General features: G+C 51.8%; 1 protein-coding gene across 2 annotated transcripts in view; it reads right to left on the bottom strand.

The window, feature by feature from the left end:
- Positions 1-20,348, bottom strand: part of KIF17 (kinesin family member 17) — a 46,910-nt gene that overhangs the window by 3,815 nt on the left and 22,747 nt on the right. Inside the window, exons 7-15 of one of the 2 annotated variants that reach the window (XM_082448815.1) lie at positions 16,638-16,785; positions 14,557-15,113; positions 13,502-13,582; positions 12,775-12,873; positions 12,000-12,205; positions 9,748-9,979; positions 3,764-4,022; positions 2,581-2,651; positions 604-724 (exon numbers count right to left, since the gene is read on the bottom strand). In XM_082448815.1, the coding sequence (XP_082304941.1) occupies positions 604-724; positions 2,581-2,651; positions 3,764-4,022; positions 9,748-9,979; positions 12,000-12,205; positions 12,775-12,873; positions 13,502-13,582; positions 14,557-15,113; positions 16,638-16,785 (1,774 nt within the window). Of the gene's footprint in view, positions 1-603; positions 725-2,580; positions 2,652-3,427; positions 4,023-9,747; positions 9,980-11,999; positions 12,206-12,774; positions 12,874-13,501; positions 13,583-14,556; positions 15,114-16,637; positions 16,786-20,348 lie in introns of those variants that run through there. The other variant, XM_082448814.1, reaches the window with a different exon arrangement.

The following is a 20,348-nucleotide window of genomic DNA, read 5'->3' as shown; positions in this document are numbered from 1 at the left end:
ACTCAACTGATGTCAGTTTCTTTCCTGTCCAGCTTTTCCCTCCTTATTCCTCAACTCCACCCATTCTGTCTCTCAAATAACCTCTGTGTAGAACTGAGATTTGCTTTTTATTGGTATTTTATTGGAAGCTCTGTGGCCTTTGATTTTAGTTTTAAAAGCAGAGGAACAAAGTGATTTTCGATTCTTGCTTGTAAAAGTGTGTTTTGCTTTTGTGATCCTGTTTGCCCCCACTTGGCTCAGTGGGAGAAAGTCACCATACTGGCATCTGAGGCAGCTGGTGAGCAACTGACCAAGTCCCAGACAACTGCAGGCCGGGGCCCAAGCTGTGTGCTGAGGACCTTCTGCGTGTCGGGGAGACAGAGGACCAGCTCAGCACCTCCCCACCGGGAGACGGAGCGGGGGAGGAAAGGGGAGGCTGTGTGCTGAGCACTTCCCACCTCATCTCACCTCATCCTGAGGAGAAGGCATACCCCCCTCAGTTTACAGCTGAGGAAACTGAGGCTCAGAGAGGGAAAGGGGTTTCTGACCCAGGCCTGTGTGACTCCAAATCCTCCAGAGCTCTCAGGGAGGGCCTGGGGGACAGGAGGTGGGCAGGGTACTCACTGAGGCTCTTCACGGGATTCGTGCTGAGGATCTGGCTGGCCCGCTTGGGCCGGAAGTAGTTACTGGCAATGTTTTCACTGTCACTCCGGCTGAGCATCAGCCTGTAGCGGTCTTCTTCCTGCTGAGATTCCAAATCCTCACAAGTTAAGACCCCTTGTTTGTGCAGTTCTTATCTGGGCCCTTACCCAGGGTTCAGCAGGCTCTGCCAGCCTGGGTGGCACGGCTGCCCTGAACCTCACTGCCCACGTTGGTGTACCATACAGTTCAGACCCCAGACACTTGCAGTGGGATCCAGGCAGCTCAGGGCAAAAGGGTCACAGTCATTAGCCAAGCCTACACATGCTCCTCCCCACCCTCCACCCCCATCTTCCTTGGGACGCGAAGTGCCTTGTTCCTCCTGCAAAGCTCAAAACAAGGTCCATCGGGGCAAGGACAATGTTACACACCCTTAAACCCATCACAATATATTCACAGAATAGGTAATACAGTACTCAGCTCGTGAGCTCACTTATGATCATGAGAACTGGAGTCCCAACATTTTTATCACCAAGGACTAGTATTTTTCAGTGCTATAGTGGATTTCTTTTCTTCAGCCTGAATCTCTTCCTTCAGGGAACTACCCTTCCCCCACTTGACATGGTCCTGGTGGGGTGATCATTCATAGCACCCTAATATCACCACTCCCACCTGCCCATCCCCTTGCTACACAGCTGGACATGTGATCCAGACTGGGCCAATCACAGAACTACATCTTCTGGATATAGTCATTGGTCCAAAAGTAGGCCCATGGCCCAGGCAGAGCCAATCAGAATCTTGCCACACGCATTGGTTTAAGGATGCTCTAAAAGACCAGGTCTTTCTTCCTATTGGATCACCAATTGCTAGCAGCCATCTTTCCTGCCACATGGAGAAAGCCTGCCTGAGTCCAAACCTAGGATTCCAAGTGAAACAGAGCCAAAAGGTCAAGAAACACACAGAACCAGGACTGGCTGAGCCCCTTGATCCAGCCATGCCTGAAACTGGTACACTTAACATGAACCAACAAATTCCCTAGTTTGCTTACTGGAACTAAAAGCATTCTAATATAACCCATTTGTGGTCCCAGGTTAAGAATGGTTGTTTCAGGAACAACTTAACACTTTTTTTTTTTTTTTTTTTTTACAAAGTTAAGGCATCAAAAGCAGCCAATCAGAGCTTTAACCAGCCTGAGTTGCTCAGGCGGAGATGCTTAGCTGGAATTCATTAACCTATGAGTGGCCTTATCATGACTGCAAATGTATTTTCTGTGTAGGTTTTCCAAAATATCTGTAATGGTTTAAGGCAGTGATCAGCAAATTACAGCCTATGGGCCAAATCTGGCCCACAGACTGTTCTTGTAAAGTTTTATTGGAACGCAGCTGTGCTCATTTGTTTACATATTGCGTATGGCTGGTTTTGTGCTATCATGGCAGAGTTGAGTAGTTGTGTCAGAGACCATATGGCCCCCAGACCCTAAAATATTTACTGTTTGGTCCTTTAGAGAAAAGCTGACCTCTGCTTTAAGGATATATATTTGTTGTAATACAAAATAAGGGAGATATGAAATAAAGTGACTTCAGAATCCCAATGACTGTTTATGGAAACTCTGAGGATGCTTTCAGTCCAAGGGTACCAGCTGGACCAAGGGAACCAGAATGAACTCCTTGGCCACTGGGATTGAAGCTGAAGCTTCTGTCCTTCACCAGCAGGGTGGGCTGCCTTGAACCCCTGCTTTTCCTCTGGTCTTTATGCGCATAAAGGGCTTTTGAATGAGGGCCAGAGGGGATGGAGGGTCTGGGTGCAAAGAATTACACAGAAAGGGTCCTGGCTCAGCCCCCCACTTTAATCATGAGGTGGACAGAAATAGAGTCCAGTTTCTACAGCAGCGCTGACCCACTGCGCCTTGGGGGCCAAGCCTGCCCGGTGCCAGCTCTCCCCTCGCTCTCCCAGAGACCTTACCGTGCCTGGTTCACCGTTGTCCGCTGTGGAGGTTTTGCGGGCTGATCTGTTCTGTAGCCCTGTTGAAACTGCTATGAGAAAACAGAAGCTGAGGTCACTGCTGCCTGGAATGAGGGCCAGAGGGACGGGGGGCTGGACGCTCAGGCCTGGCTCAGGCTTGGAGCCAGGGGAGGACACCTCCCAGCCCAAGCAAGGGGCTGGCTTTGGGAAACAGACAACAGGAGGGCTCAGACCAAAGAAGCCACTCCCCTGCCTCCAGGCTAGAGAGCAGGTGGGCGCAGGGAGAAAGGCCACTCTGCCTGCAGACTGTGGGAAATGGGGTGGCTGGAGTTTCAGTAGGGATGGTGCCAGTGCCATCCGTGATCGTCAGAGATGTAGGACCTGGATGGGTACCCTCTGACCAGGTGAGGACCAGTGCGGGCCCCGTGGGATGTAGGAGACTGCTGCTCCCTGAATGGGCAGAGCCAGCAGGTGGCTGGAGAGGATCCACTGCAAGTCTGACCCTACTCTGACTCAGTGGAGGTGGGGGAGCCTTCAAGATCATCTTTTCCAACCCCTTCTTTGTGAAGATCAGGGAACCAAAGCCCAGAGAGGGACATTGACCAACATAACATCACACAGGAGGTCAGCAGCAAAAGCAGAAGGTGAACCAGGCCTGAAACTCTGAACAGCTCGTTTCTGTCCCTGGCCTACAACTCACCGCTATGACTGTGATTTTGGATAAGTCACTTACATTCTCTGAGATTCCTCACATGTAAAACAGGTGTAAAAAATCTTTGTCCTTCACAGGGTTATTGTAGGATGAAATAATGACAATGATGATCACGATAAGAAAATGTACCACACATTGAAAATGTGCCAGGCATAGCTCTAAGGGTTTTACGTGTACTAACACATTTTAAGCCACCCAGCAATCTTTAAGGAAAGTGCTGTTATTCATCCCCATTTCACAGAGGAGGGCACTGAGTCCCCAGAAGGTCACACAGGGAATGGTGGAGCCAGAATCCCAACCCACATCTGTCTGACTGTTAGGTCCCCAACATTTTGGGTACCCAGAGTCACATGTCTGCTGCACCCACAGCCAGCAGGGAGAGCTGCATGGCCACCCGTCAGCCTGCAGGAGGGCAAACTGTGGAGAAGGGCGGGGACAACTGGTGGGGGGCAGTGCAGCAAAGCTCCTGACCTACTGGGAGGCTGGTTTTTAGGATGATGGGCTGGGGGATCTTCCAGAAGCCATTATCCTCATCCCAGCAGGACTCGCGCCTTATCGTCTCCAGGTTGCTATAGTTACAGTCTCGGCGAATCAGGGGCTGCACCTGCTCCAAGAGCTGCTGGAAGAGCATCAAGTCACATTCCTGCCGACGGATGGTGGCCAAGTAATCGATCTTCTCTAGCTCAAACTCTGACTGCAGATCTTTGATCTCCACCTCTGCCGCCCGAAGCTAAAAACAAAGGATGACAAGCAGTGAGCAGGAAAGACATGGACATATCTTACCATCCATCTGACCTCTGCATCCGCTCCCTCCCCCGCCGGCCAGCCACTCATCCTCTGCTCACTGATCCCCTCACCCGTCCGTTCTGATCTCCACCATCTGTCCTGTCATCCTTCCACTGATTCATTCACCTTCCCTCCCACCTCTCCACTCAGGGTTTAAATGAGCACCTACAGGGTCCACAGCCCTGCAGAAAGCAGGAAGAGAGGCTGATCATCAGCCCCCACTGCCAGCCCTCAGTCTTCATCCCACACTCATACATTTTATTCAGGAGCCTTTCAGAAGGCTCCACACATAACACTGTAGTCACCACAGTCCTACAAGATCTCAGAGAACTGTACAAACTCTTTTTCTAAAAGAAGCAATAGGCATAAATTCTCAGACTCAACAGTCCTTGCTCTCCCACTGCCACAATCCTGTTATGATGTGACAAACACCAGACTTAAGAATCAGACCCGCCTTGATTTAACCATGGGTTCCAGATTGTTTTGATCTCCTGCCCAGGTCTGCCAGACTGGCCCTCCATAGCCTCCTAAGCTGGGGACCCCCAACTCCAACCAGGCCCTCCCTGAGCCCCACGACACCTTGGCGCAATCTGTTTCCGCAAAGAGCAGGGACAGTTTGATTAGTAAAGAAGCCTGTTCTAAATTCATGGGAGGGCTTTCCTGGTGGCGCAATGGTTAAGAATCCACCTGCCAATGCAGGGGACATGGGTTTGATTCCTGGTCCGGGAAGATCCCACATGCCGCGGAGCAACTAACCCCGTGAGCCACAACTACCGAGCCCGCGTGCCACAACTACTGAAGCTCACATGCCTAGAGCCCATGCTCCGCAAGAAGAGAAGCCACCGCAATGAGAAGCCTGCGCACCGCAACTAGAGAAAGCCTGCGCACAGCAACAAAGACCCAATGCAGACAAAAATAAATAAATAAATAAAATAAAATAAATTTTAAAAAAATTTAAAACTAAATTCATGGGAATGATAGTCACATGTAACCACCTGAGAACAGAGGATGCCTGGTAGGACACAGGTGGGCGGGGAGCCATCAGGGAGGGGTGGGTACACAGGGCCTTCAACTAAATTAATTATGCTCCATGAATGTAGCTAGATAGTAGATACATGGCATTCATGGTAACAATCTTAATATATTTTTGTACATTTGTAATCATTCACAATGATTTTTATAACAGCTTTATTGAGATATAGCTGTGGTTGAGAGTCCGCCTGCCAATTCAGGGGACACGGGTTCGAGCCCTGGTCCGGGAAGATCTCACATGCCACGGAGCAACTAAGCCCATGCACCACAACTATTGAGCCTGCACTCTAGAGCCCGCGAGCCACAACTACTGAGCCCGAGTGCCACAACTACTGAAGCCCATGTGCCTAGAGCCTGTGCTCCGCAACAAGAGAAGCCACCACAGTGAGAAGCCCGCGCACCGCAATGAAGAGTAGCCCCTGCTGGCCGCAACTAGAGAAAGCCCACACGCAGCAACGAAGACCCAAGGCAGCCAAAAATAAATAAATTTATAAATTTATAAATAAATAAATAAATAAAGCGACTATGAACATCAGTGTACAATTTTTTGTGTGGATATATTTTTGTTGTTCTTGAGTGTAACTGCTGGGTCATATGGTAACACTATGTTTAAGCAATTGAGGAACTTCCAGACTATTTTCCAAAGCAGTGTATGAGGGCTCCACATACCCACAAACAGTATATGAGGCCTCCAATTTCTCCACATCCTCACCAACATTTGTTATTGTATGTCTTTTTTACTACAATCATCCCAGTGGGTATGGGATGGTATCTCACTGTGGTTTTGAGTTGCATTTCCCTAATGGTTAATGATGTTGAACATCTTTTCATGTGTTTATTGGCCATTTGTATATCTTCTTTGGAGAAATGTCTGTTCAGATCCTTTGCCCATTTTAAAATTGGGTGGTCTTTTATTCTTGAGTTGTACGTTTTTTTAATATTTTCTAGATGTAAGCATCTTATCATACTATATGATTTGAAAATATTTTCTTTCATTCTGTGAGATGTCTTTTCTCTTTTTTGATAGTGTTCCTTGAAGTGCAAAAGTTTAATTTTTTTTAAATACCTGCTGGTTCTTTTTTTGTTTTGCTTTGTTTTGTTTTGGCTGCGCCCTGCAGCTTGTGGGATCTTAGCTCCCTGACCAGGGATTGAACCTGGGCCCTCAGCAGTGAAAGTGTGGGGTCCTAACCACTGGACCGCCAGGGAATTCCTACAAAAGTTTAATTTTGATTAAGCCCAATTTATCTTTTATTTCTTTGTTGTTTGTGCTTTTGGTATCATACCTAAGAAAGCATTACCTAATTAAAGGTAATAAAGATTTAAACCTGCATTTTCTTCTAAGAGTTTTATAGTTTTAGCTTTTCTATTTAGGTTTTTGACTCATTTTGAGTTAATTTTTGTATACTACACGAGGTTGGAGTCGAGCATCTTTCTTTGGCATGTGGGTATCTAGTTGTCCCAGCATCATTTGTTGAAAAGACTATCCTTTCTCCATTGAATCATCTTGGCACCCTTGTTGAAAATCAACTAACTGTAAATGTGAGGGTTTATTTCTAGACCCCCAGTTCCATTCCACTGATTCCATATGTCTGTCTTTACACCAGTACCACTCAGCCTTGATTACTGTAACTTTGTAGTAAATTTTGAATCAGGAAGTATGAGTCCTCCAACTTTGTTCTTTTCAAGATTATTTCAGCTATTCTGAGTCCCTTGAATTTCCATATGAACTTTAAGATCAGCTTGTCAATTTCTTCAAAGAAGCCAGCTGGTTCTTTGAGAGTGATTGCCTTGAAATCTGCAGATCAATTTGAGAAGTATTGCCATCTTATCAAAATTAAGTCTTCCAATCTATGAACATGGTATATCTTTCCATTTATTTAGGTATCCTTTTCTCACTCTCTCTTTTTCTTTTTGGCCACGCTGCGCAGCATACAGGGTATCTTATTTCCCTGACCAGGGATTGAACCCATGCCCCTTGCAGTGGAGGTGCAGAGTCTTAACCACTGGACCGCCAGGGAAGTTTCTATTTAGGTATTCTTAAGTTCTCTCAACAATGTTTTATAGTTTTTTGAATATAAGTTTTGTACTTCTTTTGTAAAACTTTTTCCTGGGCTTCCCTGGTGGTGCAGTGGTTAAGAATCCACCTGCTAATGCAGGGGACATGGGTTCAAGCCCTGGTCCAGGAAGATCCCACAGGCCTTGGAGCAACTAAGCCCATGCGCCACAACTACTGAACCCGCGCGCCTAGAGCCCGTGCTCTACAAGAGAAGCCACTGCAATGATAAGCCCACGCACCGCAACGAAGAGTAGCCCCTGCTCGCCGCAACTAGAGAAAGCCCGCGTGCATCAATGAAGACCCAATGCAGCCAAAAATAAATAAATTAAATAAATAAATTTATTTTTTTTTAAATCCATTTTAAAAAAAAGGGATTGGAAGCAGGAGAGGAACTCTATCGTCCAGGCTGTCTTTGAAGGGGGACAGGCGCCAGGAAATGCTGGCTGCCTCCAGAAACTGAGAATGACCATGGCTGACAGCCAGCAAGGAGATGGGAACCTCAATCCTACAGCCACATGGGAATAAATTCTGTCAACAATCTGCAAATGGATTCTCTCCTAGGACCTCCAGAAAGAAATGCAGTCCTGCCATACCTTCAGTTCAGCCTTGTGGAATTCTAAGCAGAGAAACCAAGCCACGCTCTACCTGGAATCTGACCTACAGAACTGTGAAATAATAAATCTGTGTTGTTTCAGGCAACTAAATGTGTGGTAATTTGCTACAGCAGCCATAGGACACTAATGAAAAGCTCTATATGTAAAGCTGCGCTTCCATATGGCCAGAAGAGTGTGCTATCAAATAGGAAAACCTAGCAAGCCACCCAGAACCTTTACCTCTGTATGGCTGTTAGCATAACTGATGCCATCCTGGGCCCGTTCAGTTCCTCTTGTCCTTTCACGGACCCTACCTAGGGCTGTACAGGGTAGTAAATCTCTTCTGTGTAGGGCTTTGTAGTTAATAGATATTGTTTAACTATGATTAAGTCCAGGTGGCCTCTATGCTCTGGTAGTCTCCAAACAATGATGAAGACTTTCCCTGATGCATTCCCACTGCCCACAAGACTAGTTACCCATTCATAAATCTTGACTTAAAAGTGCTCTTCTTCCTGTTTTCAAGTACCTACCCCCACATGCTAGGTAAATACAGAATTGTCCCAATGGCCCCTCGGTGCTGCAGAGCGCAGCTGCGAATGCTTCCAAATTGTCACCTGCCCAATCCCACCCTGTGAGTACCTTACCCTATAATCAACTGATCCATTGATTATATGGAGCTGCCTGCCTCATTTTTCTGTCCCAAGGTATCTTAGTTTGGTGGGTACTTTTTGTTCCCTCCATCCTCCAACAACCTCTGCATTCAATTGTCACTGAGAGTGCAGAAAAACAAGACATTACAAAATAAACAGAAGAGAGCAGATGTATCTAATCAAAGCTACTGTAAGATATAGAAAATGAAAATCAAAGCATTTCAGCAGGAGAAAATTCCCCCCAAAGCACAAGCACACGGAACCAAACAGATTAAAAATATAACTCAACACCCCAATGTGAATAAAGTTTCCTTAAACAAGCACTCACAGATGTGAAATTTTCAAATCAGAAATCCAAAATCTTGAAATGGACAAAAATGAAGATGTCAAGTGGGACATTAACACAAAACGAGGACAGAATTTTTTAAAAACTTAAGATATGTAGACCAAAGTACAAGAAAGACCAAATTCAATTAAAGACATAAAGGGTATTAAGAAAAGGCATGAAAACAGCCAAGAAAAATTTAAAACTAAAGACATTTAAAGAGGAAAGAGTATCAGCTTTATGCTTTGGCAAGATCCCTTGGTCGCCTGTGTTGAGTGGGGATGAGGAGGGGGGAGCAGGTGGCCAAGGAGGACATTATGAGGCCCAGATCACCCGGAGGATGCTCTGAACGACACACAAGTGTCCGTCACAGATGGCACAGCCTCATTCTCCTCTTGTCCTCACTCCCCAAGCTCAGCCGGGTAGCTGCCTTTCTGTTCCCCGAACCTCGGACCTCATTCCGGGCACTGGACGGTCTCTCGGCCCAGACCGCTCTTCTATCAGGTCCCACCTGAGAAGTCACCACCTCCACCAGAACGGCCCTGTCCCCCCCATCTAAGGTGGCCCCAGGAACTTCTGGGGTTCTGCTAATGTTCAGTGCCTCCATCTGGGTGCTGGTTGCACAGGGCACTCACTTTGTGGAAATGAATTCAGTTGTGCATTTGTGATTTGGGCATTGGTACTTAAAAAAAAGTAAAAACATAAAAATAAAGCCGCCCCTACCTCCTGCCAGCCCCCCATTCTCTTCATCGGGCTACCCCTCCCTAGGGTCTCTTGCTTCTTTCTCTGCTGCGTTGTTTCTTACACACACACACTCCCCCTGGAACGTGAGCTCCAAGAGTGCAGAGACGCACCTGTCACCGTGACAGCTTCCAGAATAGGGCGTGTCATACAGCAGGTACCGAATACATACATACACGCAGGTGTCAAGACCGGGTGTGAAGGCCCCGCCCAGCGTTGCCTGCGTGTGGGGGCGGGGCCAGCGGGGGCGCGGCCTGAGCCCAGGGCCTCACCTTCCTCTGCATCTTCTCCAGCAGCTTGCTCTTGGCCCTCACTTCCTCCTGGATGGAGTCGTAGACGTTGAGCAGCACCCAGTCCCCGCTGTCCTCGTCCGAGTTCTGCAGGGCCGCCACCAACTGCTTCTTGCGCTCGTCCGCATACCGCTTCCGCCGCCTGTGCTTCTCCTTCAGGTCCGTGTTCTTGGCCTGCTCCCCCCCGACCACCTGCTGCTCCAACAGCTGCAAGCTGCCCTCATGGAGGAGAAAGCAAACGTGACAGAGTCTGCCGAGCACTGAGCACTGGATGTCCAGCCTGATCTCATCGACTCCTTCCAACAACCCCACTTCACAGACACGTAAACTGAGGCCCAGAGAGGTGAAGCTGCTGGCTCGGAATCAGACCCGGCATTCCTGCCAGATCTCCCTGACTCCAGGCCTGTGTGTTCAGCCGCCCAGCTGGTTCTGCCCCACAGGAAGGGCGAGAGTCTCCCTCTGGAGCCAGAGCTGCTCCACCCGCCTCCCGCCTCCGGGGACTGATGGTGCCACCACAGAGCAGGCTCGCGGCCGTGCTCCCAGGCAACCTCAGGGATCAGAATACCCCTGGGTTGTGGAGAATGTTCCATACAGTCAGTGCATAATGTTTAATCAGGGAACATTATGAACAGTTCGTTGTTTTAAATATTTGTATCTAAAATGCTAAAAAAATGTTTAGAGTTTTGCCTTTAAAAGTACAAATTTGAAATAACTACAAAGGCTTATGTAGAACTCCCTACTCTCTAATAAAGCACCACAGAAGTATTTTAGACTCTGCCTCTTTTCAAAGGGACATAAGGGGAGTATAACTAAAGACGTTCCCAGGATTCATAACAGGATAGGAGCTCATGCTCAAGGGAAAGAACGGGACCACGCAAACCGAGCAGCCGGGCCCAGACCCGCTTCAGGCTCAGTTCTCAGCTCGATGGCAGCCAGGATACAGGGGAGGCACATGCAAGTCACTGCTCTGCTTAAGACCCTTGTAGGGTCCCCATCAGGATGAAGCCCAAGCCCCGGGGGCACACAGGGCCTCCCTGTATCACCTCCCTCTGCCGCCACCACCCCTAACTCACTCCAGCTTCAACTCAGGGCGGCTGCTTCTCCAAACACCCAGACTGTTTCCACCCTCTGCACCTTTGTGCCACCTTAGGTGTGCCCTGTACCTCAAATGCCACCCATGAGGCATCTTCGTGCAAACCTTATTCAGGTGTCCCCTCTTCTGAGAAGCCCTCCTCAACCACACTCCAGACCACACCGTGAAAGCCGCCACATGAGCCATGTGCTTTCTTTGTGCGCGACACCAAGCTCCCGCCTCTGTAGGCGTTGTCTCATTTGACCCTCACAACAAGCTTCTCGAGATTCTCACTATCACCCACTGTATAGATGAGAAGCTGAGGCACAGAGAGGTTAACCTCAGCCTAGGTGGCAGAGCTGGGAAGTGGTGGAAGCGGACGGGAACCCAGGCAGAGACTACACAGAACCTGGTTCTAACTGCTCCAGAACCTGCCTCCCCGGGCCTCGTGCACCTGCCTGCCCCTGGACTGAGAGCCCCTTGAAGGCCAAGGCGACATCCCATCTATGCTTGCATCCTGGTGCCCAGCACGTAGTAGTTGCTCAGTTAATGTTTGAACCGTGGACTGTGGGGCCTGGAGGGGGCTGAACCCCTGGCTGTGGGGCTGACTCTGTCATGGAGGTGAGCCTGACAGTAATCTCATCTACAGAGGTGAGAACCAAGGCTCAGAGATGTTAAGCGACTTGCACAAAGCCGTAGAGCAAGTAAGGAAAGCCCGGCTCCGCAGGCGGCCCCAGGGTGTGTTTGGGGTGGCTTGTCCCTAGGGGGAGCACATCTTCCATCAGGGAGGAACTGGAGGCTCGGCTGGGACCTGGGGAAAGCCTGCATCGCCTGCCCTGAGCTCCTGAAGCCTGCAGGCCTGGCCCCTCAAAAACCAGGCGGGGACAGTCCCTTCCCTCCCTCCTGGAGCAGCTGATCCCCTGCAGGTGCTATGATGGGATCTGGTGGCACCTGTGCTGCTTCGTGAGCAGAGCCCTGCCACCTGGCTGCCCCGAGAAGTGACCATCCCTGCCCCGCTGCTCCTGGAGAGGATCAGCCACATCAGGAGAAGACCTGGGTGGGGCTCAGGAAGAATCTATGGGCACCTCAACCCCTGCGCGCAGGGCATAGCTCCCTCCCACCCCACGTGGGGTCCCACCACCCCCCGGGCTCAGGTGCTTACCGGGCAAGCACCTGCTGCTGGTCCACAGTGGGCAGTAGGTCATCGGTCAGCACTGCCACCTCCATACTGTCCCTTCTCGCAGTTGTCATGGCCAGCAGAGACTGAGGCTGAGCCTCCAAGGCCACCTGGGCTTCACCCTCGGCTCCCACACTGGGCTCTGCTGCCAACACCACCTCCTCGGTCACTCCCGGGCCCAGGTCAACCTCCTGAGCACAAAGAGAAACCCAGGTGGAGGCGGGAGGCCAACTCCTGGACACGAGCTCACAGCGGCCTCAATCCCAGACGGGGGCAGCCCGGCCCCTGGCAGTCTGGGACGGATCACTTCTGGCTCGGGCACACCCAGTTATACAAAAATGCACCATTTCCACCAACAGCCCCCCAAAACGGTCCCCCAGCTCCCTCTCCCACCCCTCACCATCCAGGCTACACATGGCAGCCAGGGGGATTTTCTTAAAATATAAATTGATCCTTCACAGCTTCCCATCACATTTGCAGTAAAATCCAGTTTCTTCCATGGGCTGCCGCACCCTCTGTGCCCGCCCCCTGCCTTCTCCCCCCAACCCCATCCATCCTGCCACTTCTCTGACCTCCTTTTCTGTCACTGAGAAAGTCAAGATCTTTCCAACCCCAGGACTCTGACACTTGCTGACCCCTGCTTGGTGCTCCCCCCGGCGCCTTCTTCCTGCTTCGGTCCCATCTCAATGTCACCTGCCGGCCGGGGCGTCCCAACCTCCCTGTCCACCATCTCCTAAGAACCTGCAGCGCCGGCTCCTACCCAGAGATCAGGTCCAGAAGCCGGCAGATCGCTTTCTCTCTCCACAATTGTGGGCAGATTTAAAGCCTTCCTCCCACTGCCCTTGGCCCGTTGTGTTCTCTGAAGCAGAAGAGAAAACAAGGGTGGGGTCTGAGAGCAGCAGAGCTCAAAATGGGCCCCCCACCCCCGCAGGGGTTCCCTGATGGTGCCTCCGGGGCCCCCAGCCCCTGCTCTGCGGCCCTCCTCCACTGCATATGATGGGCCTCTATGCTTTAGACAAGGGCTCCACGGCTGAGGAAAGTTTGAAAATCGCTGTGGATCAGTGGCCTCTTATTGACAAATCAACAAAAAGAGAGGTGATGGCTCCTCTGATTTGCACACTGCTTTGAGATGGGAATAAGCTGGGGGAGGGCTGGGGTTGTTGTCCCTAGTATTTTTTGGTTTTGTTTTTGTTATTTATTTATTTATTTATTTATTTGGCTGCACTGGGTCTTAGTTGAGGCCCGTGGGATCTTCACTGCCACGTGCAGGACCTTTGTTGCGGCGTGCAGGATCTAGTTCCCTGACCAGGGATCAAACCTGAGCCCCCTGCATTGGGAGCGCAGAGTCTTAACCACTGGACCACCAGGGAAGTCCCTGTTGTTCCAGTTTTACGAGTGAGGAAACTGAGGCCAGAGCGGGAGGAGACAAGCGGAAGCATCCGGGAAGAATCAGGCCCCTGGAAACGCCCCCGCCCGTCAGCACTCACAGTCCTGGGCAGGAGGTCGTCGGCCGCCTCAGCTTCAGACCTGAGGTCACCAGGCTCCAGCAGATCTGTCCGGGAGGGGTGCTTGCGGGAGAACGGGGGCAGGGGGAAGAGGAGTGGTTGGGCCAGAATCATCCTTTGCTGCCCTGCCCTGCCCTGCCCTGACCTCCCCCTTCAGCTCCCCACCTGCTCACCAACCCCACCACCTCTTCCTGAGGGAAGGAGGGGAGACTAGATGAGGGGGGAGAACAGGGGAGAGAGGAAATGGGGGAGAGAGGAGAGACACTGCTATGTTGCAGGAGCGTTACCTGCATGACCTCACGTGAAGCACGTGTCAGTATCCCCATTTTATAGATGAGGAAACTGAGGCCCAGCAAGGTGACTGGACAAGGTCACACAACTGAGTGAGTGGTAGAGCTGGGATCTGAGCCCAGGTCCGATTCAAAGGCCTGTGGTCTTTATACCCACAGAATCACACACACGGGAAGGGAAGGGAAGGGAAGGGAAGGGAAGGGAAGGGAAGGGAAGGGAAGGGAAGGGAAGGACAAAGGGGAGAAAAGAGAAAAAAAGATTTTTAAACATAAAAACAGAGGGTTGAAAAGGGAGAAGGCACTGGACAAAGGGGCAGGACGGAGGAAGAGCAGCATCTCAGGATTCCTGGGTAGCCCCTGAAAGGTAGCTGGATTCTCACAGAAACTCCTCCCCCACAAGAGCATGAGGGTTGACCAAGGCCACCTCCAGCTCTTTCAGGCCTGGAGCTCAGTGTAACCATGGCAACCAGCAAACTCCCTGCACAGATGTCCCTCCGTCAGCAAAACAAGTGCCCAGCTGGCATTGCCTGGGATCTCAGTCCCAACCTTCCTACTGATTTACAGAGCATTAGACAGAGCCTCTCTTTCCCAGACCCCTGAACACCTGAGCTGTCGCCACGCCAGAGCCACCACAGAGATGGCGCCGGCAGTGCTGGAGCGGCAGAGGTTAGACGTCTGCACGTGCCCAATGACTTCTGTGCCCCAGCTGAGCTCTGCCCCCATGGCATCCTGCGTGACATCAGCTACCTGCGTGGCGACCTCGGGTACGTCTGCCTGGGGCACGTCCAGCCCGGCCACCGTGGAGGACAGCCTGGCCAGCTTGGCTTCCACCTCGGCAAATGGGTCGTGCAGGCCCGGAAGTAGCTCCAGGGCCCTCGGGTGGGGCTCTTCTCCCTGGGAAAAGGGCTCCTCCTCCCACAGGGGCTCCGTGGCCTCCTGGCTGACATCCTCATCCAGGAAGTGTCCACTCGGGGCCTCCACCTCGGGCACAGGGCCCTCCAGGCTGGAGGGCTCCCTGGGCCCAGGGAAAGCCGTGGAGATGAAATTTTCTTCGAGAGTGGAAGACTCATCAGACCCAAGAGAAACCTCCGACTCGGAGGCCTCCACCTTGGGCAGTTCCTCAAACCTGGAAGAAACCTCAGTCTTGAAGACACCCTCACTGGGCAGGGTGCCAGGCATGGAGTAGATCTCGGGTTTCACGGCCATCTTGTACTGGAAAGTAGGTGAGTACTCAGAACTGCTGGCAAACTCAGCCCTGGACATGACCTCGGCCTTGTAGAGGACTTCTGCCTTCAGGACAGCCTCTGCAAGTAGAGACCTTCCTTTAGCTTTTTACAGGGTGGACAGGCGGGACCCTTCCCTGGAAGCCGGCCCCAAGCTCACCATCTCCAAGAGACCAGCTTAAGAGTCAGAGCCTCCCAGGCCCCCAAATACTGGCTTCCCATCTCTGCCCGTCTGCGCATCAGAACTCAAGGCCTGTCTCCTTCTACCTCTTCCAGGAAGCTCCTTCCCTGACCAGCTCCATGATCTTTCCATTCTCTGACCTCCCCAGCCAGCCATTATGTGCTGGGCTCTTACCACTCTGCCTTGGGTCTGCTCTTAATACATAAACTGACTTCCCTGCAGGTATTATTGTCTCCAAGGCAGAGAGCTCCCGATCAGCAGGTTCCACACCCAAGACCCTCAGGGGCCTCGCCGCGGTGATCAGCTCAGGGCCCTTATCCACAGGATAAGCTAGAGCCATGGGATATAACGAATGCTGTGGATGGATATTAGCGAGACCAAATAAAATCCCTTGGAGGCCTGATATTCAAAGTGGCCTGGAGGAAACACTCCCAAGGACAGAAAGTGCTAGAATCTGCCCTTCCCTCTTCTTCCAGGTCTACACCAAGAGGGGCATCTCCCTGCCACCTGGGATGGGAGATGATCGCACAGGCCTCCTGCTCCCAGCTCATGGGCAGTAGACCAGTTCCTTTACACCCCAACCTCTTCTTTGTCACCGTGTCCTGGGCTCCCCTGAGAAAGTCCTGATGTCCACTTTGCTGAAAGAGACATCCACTCCCTAGCTCATGGCCTGAACCTCTCCAAGCCTGAGTTTGCACACCTGCAATGTGAGGATGCGGTGAGTCCCAACTCACTGAGGGAGTTCGGGAGAAGCACCTACCTACCCAGTACCTGGCACACGCAATGCCCAATAAATGGTACCAATGATATGAACATACTGTCATCATTACGAGGTGGATGTTATAGTAATTGAGTATAGTATTTGAGTATTAGGAAGTCTGGGCTGCCTGGCAGCACAGGTGTCTGAAAGATAGTGGTGGGATGGAACATTCTAGAATGTCAAATAGAAGATAAAAATTTCCAGGAAGGTAAAAGTTCTTGCTAATGATTAAATGCTTATTTGGGGATGTGGTTGCTTTGGTAACAAATGGTCTCAAATGTGAAAAGAGACTGTAGAAGATGTAGAAACATGGGTGATATGTTATAGCTCTAAGTCAACCTTGGGCGGCGATCCAGCCTGTGGCCAAGGCATCACGAGGCAGTGCTGTGGGTAAGAATACTGGCTCTGGAATCAGACTGCTGGGTTCAAGTCCTGGCTCCACTTTACCATCTGTGTGACCATGGGCAAGTTACTTAGCCTCTCTGGGCCTCAGTTTCCTCATCTACAAAGTGAGGGTGACTGTGGTGCCTGCCTTGCTGGGCTGTTGTGAGGACTAAATAGAACTGAGCCTGGTGCATGGAAAGTGCTCTATAATGTCAGTCAGTGGGGTGAGGAGGAGAGCAGGCTGGCCTCCCTCCTGACGGTTGGCGGGGCGGGGGCCCACCTGTCTCCTTGCGCAGGTTCTCCTCCAGTGTGGACAGCTTCACATCGTACGAGTTGCGCATGGCAGTGATGTCCTCCTCCAGCCGGGCCCTGGACTCCTGCTCTGCCTCATAGTCGGCCCTCAGCCGGGCCAGGCGCTCTTCGTACTCCTGGCAGAGGCGGGGGGATAACAAGAGGGGCAGCATTTTACCACCACTTCAAAACGCAGCTTTCAGTAATCCTCTTTTGTCATTCAAACAATCCAGAAAATACAAATAAGCCAAAAGAACAAAATTAAAATTACCTCCGCAACACTAGATGATTCCTGGCTGGTGAAGACCCTTCTGCACTTTTCTCTATACATTTTTAATGGGCTAATAATATACATATCTGTCTGTAATCTATTTTTTCCACAAAGCAATAGATCATGAACACCTTTCTGCATCAAAAAATATGTTTTAACCAAATAGTCCTCAAGCCATCAAAGACAAAATGTATTTTTATGCATCTGCTTCTCTCTCCATCTTTGCCATCACCACTAGCTCTCGTCTGGGCCTGGTTCCCCACCTCCACTCTTGCTCCAAACCTTTCTCCACATGGCAGCTACGCATCCATAGATCATGTTTCAGTGGCTTCCCATGTTGGAGGATAAAAATCTAACCTCCTCAACTTGACCTCCAGTCCCCAGTGATCTGGACAGCCCACCCCATCTTTGCCACTCTTGGGCACGCCAGGTGCCTTCCACCCCTAGACACGCCCACTCCCCCCCACGGCCCCCACCCCGCCAGCCTCAGGGCCTTTACCCTCACTCCCTGGCAAGCTCTTCCCTTCAGTCCTCAGCTTGGTAACAACCTCTCAGAGAGGCCTTCCCTGGTGACCCTCTCAGAAGATCGCCACCACCACTCTCTGTCACTTCACTTATTTCTTCTTAGCCTGGATCATAAGTTCCATCATTCTCTGCATTTGTTTGATTATAGATTAACCGTCCAGCTCCCCTACCAGAGAACACGCACCCTCCCGTCTTGCAGCCTCGGTGCCGAGCAGAGAGGAGGGACTCGGGGAATCGCCGCTGAATCAGCAAGTGCATGAAGCAGAACTGCTAGGCAGGCTATTCAGGTGTCTGATATGCGTCCCCCACAGGGAGGGCCGGGCCTTTATGAACTAATGTTCATCTGTGACCCGCTGTCTTCTGGAGCTGCTCCTGACAGAGGGGCCTGCAGCGGCAGTAAGCCAGAGGGGCGGGACGGGGTTAAAGATGGGAGAGCCCTGCACACGCCCACCCCTCCAGACCCCCCAGGAAGTACAGAACCAGCACAGAATCCTACAACAACACAAACAGCAACAGCACAGACGGCAAGACCTGGGCTCTCGGGGTGGAAGAGGAGACAGACAACCATTAGAATTTAACGTTTTCTGGGACTTCCCTGCTAGTCTGGTGGTTAAGACTCTGTGCTCCCAATGCAGGGGGGGCCTGGGTTCGAACCCCGGTTAGGGAACTAGATCCCTCATGCTGCAACTAAAGAGCCCACATGCTGCAACTAAAGATCCCGCACGTGGCAACGGAGATCCTGCGTGCCGCAGCTAAGACCCAGCGCAGCCAAATAAATAAATATATTTTTTAAATGTAACGGTTTATGCAGCACAGTTGAGATGCATTGAGCCTCAGGGCAATACCTGCAACGTTACTGAGAGCCAGGGAGGGTCCAGACTTGCCCAGACCACGCAGCTCTCTGATGGCCTCGTGGAGACCTGTAGTCCACGCCCCGTCTGCTTTCTCCTGCCCCTGCCCCCACCCTTGTCTTCTTCCTCATCCAGCTGGGATCCCAGGGCCCAGCACTACATCCATCCCTCAGCAAGCACCCCTGACTCCCTCACTTCAGCACCCTCCCCTGCTCCCTCCAGCACAGCCCTGACCCCAGTTAAACCCAGGTCTAGGCCCAGTGACACCTACACCCTCGAAGACCTGCCTGGAGATGCACACACGGACCTGCACACACGCACCTGCACACACGCACACACGGCAGCACCGGCTTCCATTCTCACCTGTAAATGTGTGACCCCGAATCTCAGAAGGACCTCTAAGTGGTGTCCCACCCCTTCCTAGTCCTTCCAGCTTCCCTCTCTCCGAAACCCTCCGCTCCCCCCATTTCCTGTCTCGACCTCCACAGAGAGCCCTAAAGAGGGCAGACGTGAACTCCCTCACCCTCCCTCTGCCCGAAAGCTCTGTGTCCTCTTGTGACAGAGGACAAACCATCCAAAGCCGAACCCCCCACAGAAGGACTCTGCTCCTTCAGTCCCCTCTCTCCTATACCTCGGACTTCTCCCTCGGCACTAGATCATTCCCCACAATCCACAAAACATGCTCTACTACTTCCTTTTTTTTTGCCACACCATGTAGCTTGCAGGATCTTAGTTCCCCAGCCAGGGATCCAACCCAAGCCCTGGCAGCGGAATCCTAACCACTGGACCACCAGGGAATTCCCATGCTACTTCCAATATTAAAAACAATAAAACTCTGCCTTGGGCCCACCTGCGCCTCTGGCTCCAGCGCCCAGCGCCTAGTAGGTGCTCAGAAAATGCTTGTTGATGACTGAATGGGGTAGGGGGGCTAGAGCACAAATCCAGACCTCCGAGCCCCAGCTGGCACCTGTTACACAGCCCAGCCTCTTCCAGCAGCAGGAAAGCCACCTTATACCCACTCTAGAGATGAGGAAACAGGCTTAGAGAGCTTAAACAACCTTCCTGGGCACAGGGCCCGTAAGAACTGGACTCACAGAATGTAAAAGCTGGATGAGCCCTAGGAATCTTCTCGTCCAAATCCCCTGGTGCAGCTAGAGACGGAAGCCCACGGAGTCAAAGCTGCAGCCCATGGCTGAGCTGACTCCTGGCCCGGCACCCTCTCTGTTACACACAGGGGCCACCTCCCTCATCCTCAGCATCCTGACTGGTTCAGGAATGGAAAGGAAAACACAGTCTAGGCACACAGAGAGTCTTAAGTGAAAGAACAAATGGGAGGGAGGACAGAACCCCTCAACTCTTCCTCTGAGTGTGGCTCACAGAAGAAACTCCAGGGCCATAAAATAGACTTGGTGGTGGCAGCCCCAGGGGACAGCGGTCTGACGCAGCGTCCACTAGGCTGCCCTTGAGGAGGAGGCAGGCGACCCCAACCCCAGAGCAGAAGGACCCTTCAATCACTGGCTACTCCAGCAGCCAACCCAGAACAGCGTTCTTCTCCCTTATGACCACTAGGGGGAGACAGCGCCCTGCATATCACACAGCCAGGATGCCTGCCCAACCAACCCGGGTTCCTCAGGGAGGAGGCTTCCATCCCAGCCCCAGACCAGCCCCCCCGCCCCCCGCCCCCCTTCCCCATACTGCTTTGTGACCAACGTCCACCTGTCCCTATGAGATTCCAAAACACACCCTGAAGCGCAACCTCTCTCATCCTGTGGGCTTGCGCTCAGCCATCCCCAAAGGCCCCCTCCTCCCGGGACCTCCCCACCCCGCCCTGGGGAGCCGGGCCCAGGGCTCCAGAGCTAGCCTGCCCCTGCCCCTGCCCCAGGAGCTCCCAGAGAAGGAGAGGAAAAGGCAGAATGAGCGGCTGAGTTCCCAGAACCTTGACAGGGGCCCGGATGGGGCCGTCCAGGAGCTACAGTTGAGCCTCTCCCCAAACAGTGAAAGCCTCCACCTGTCATGGGCAGCACCTGGGGGCTCTTTGGTCGATTTCTCCCAG

Source organism: Balaenoptera physalus (assembly GCF_965194825.1).
Source record: "Balaenoptera physalus genome assembly, chromosome: 1".
Lineage (NCBI taxonomy): Eukaryota > Metazoa > Chordata > Mammalia > Artiodactyla > Balaenopteridae > Balaenoptera > Balaenoptera physalus.
This window is presented reverse-complemented; position numbering and strand designations above follow the sequence as displayed.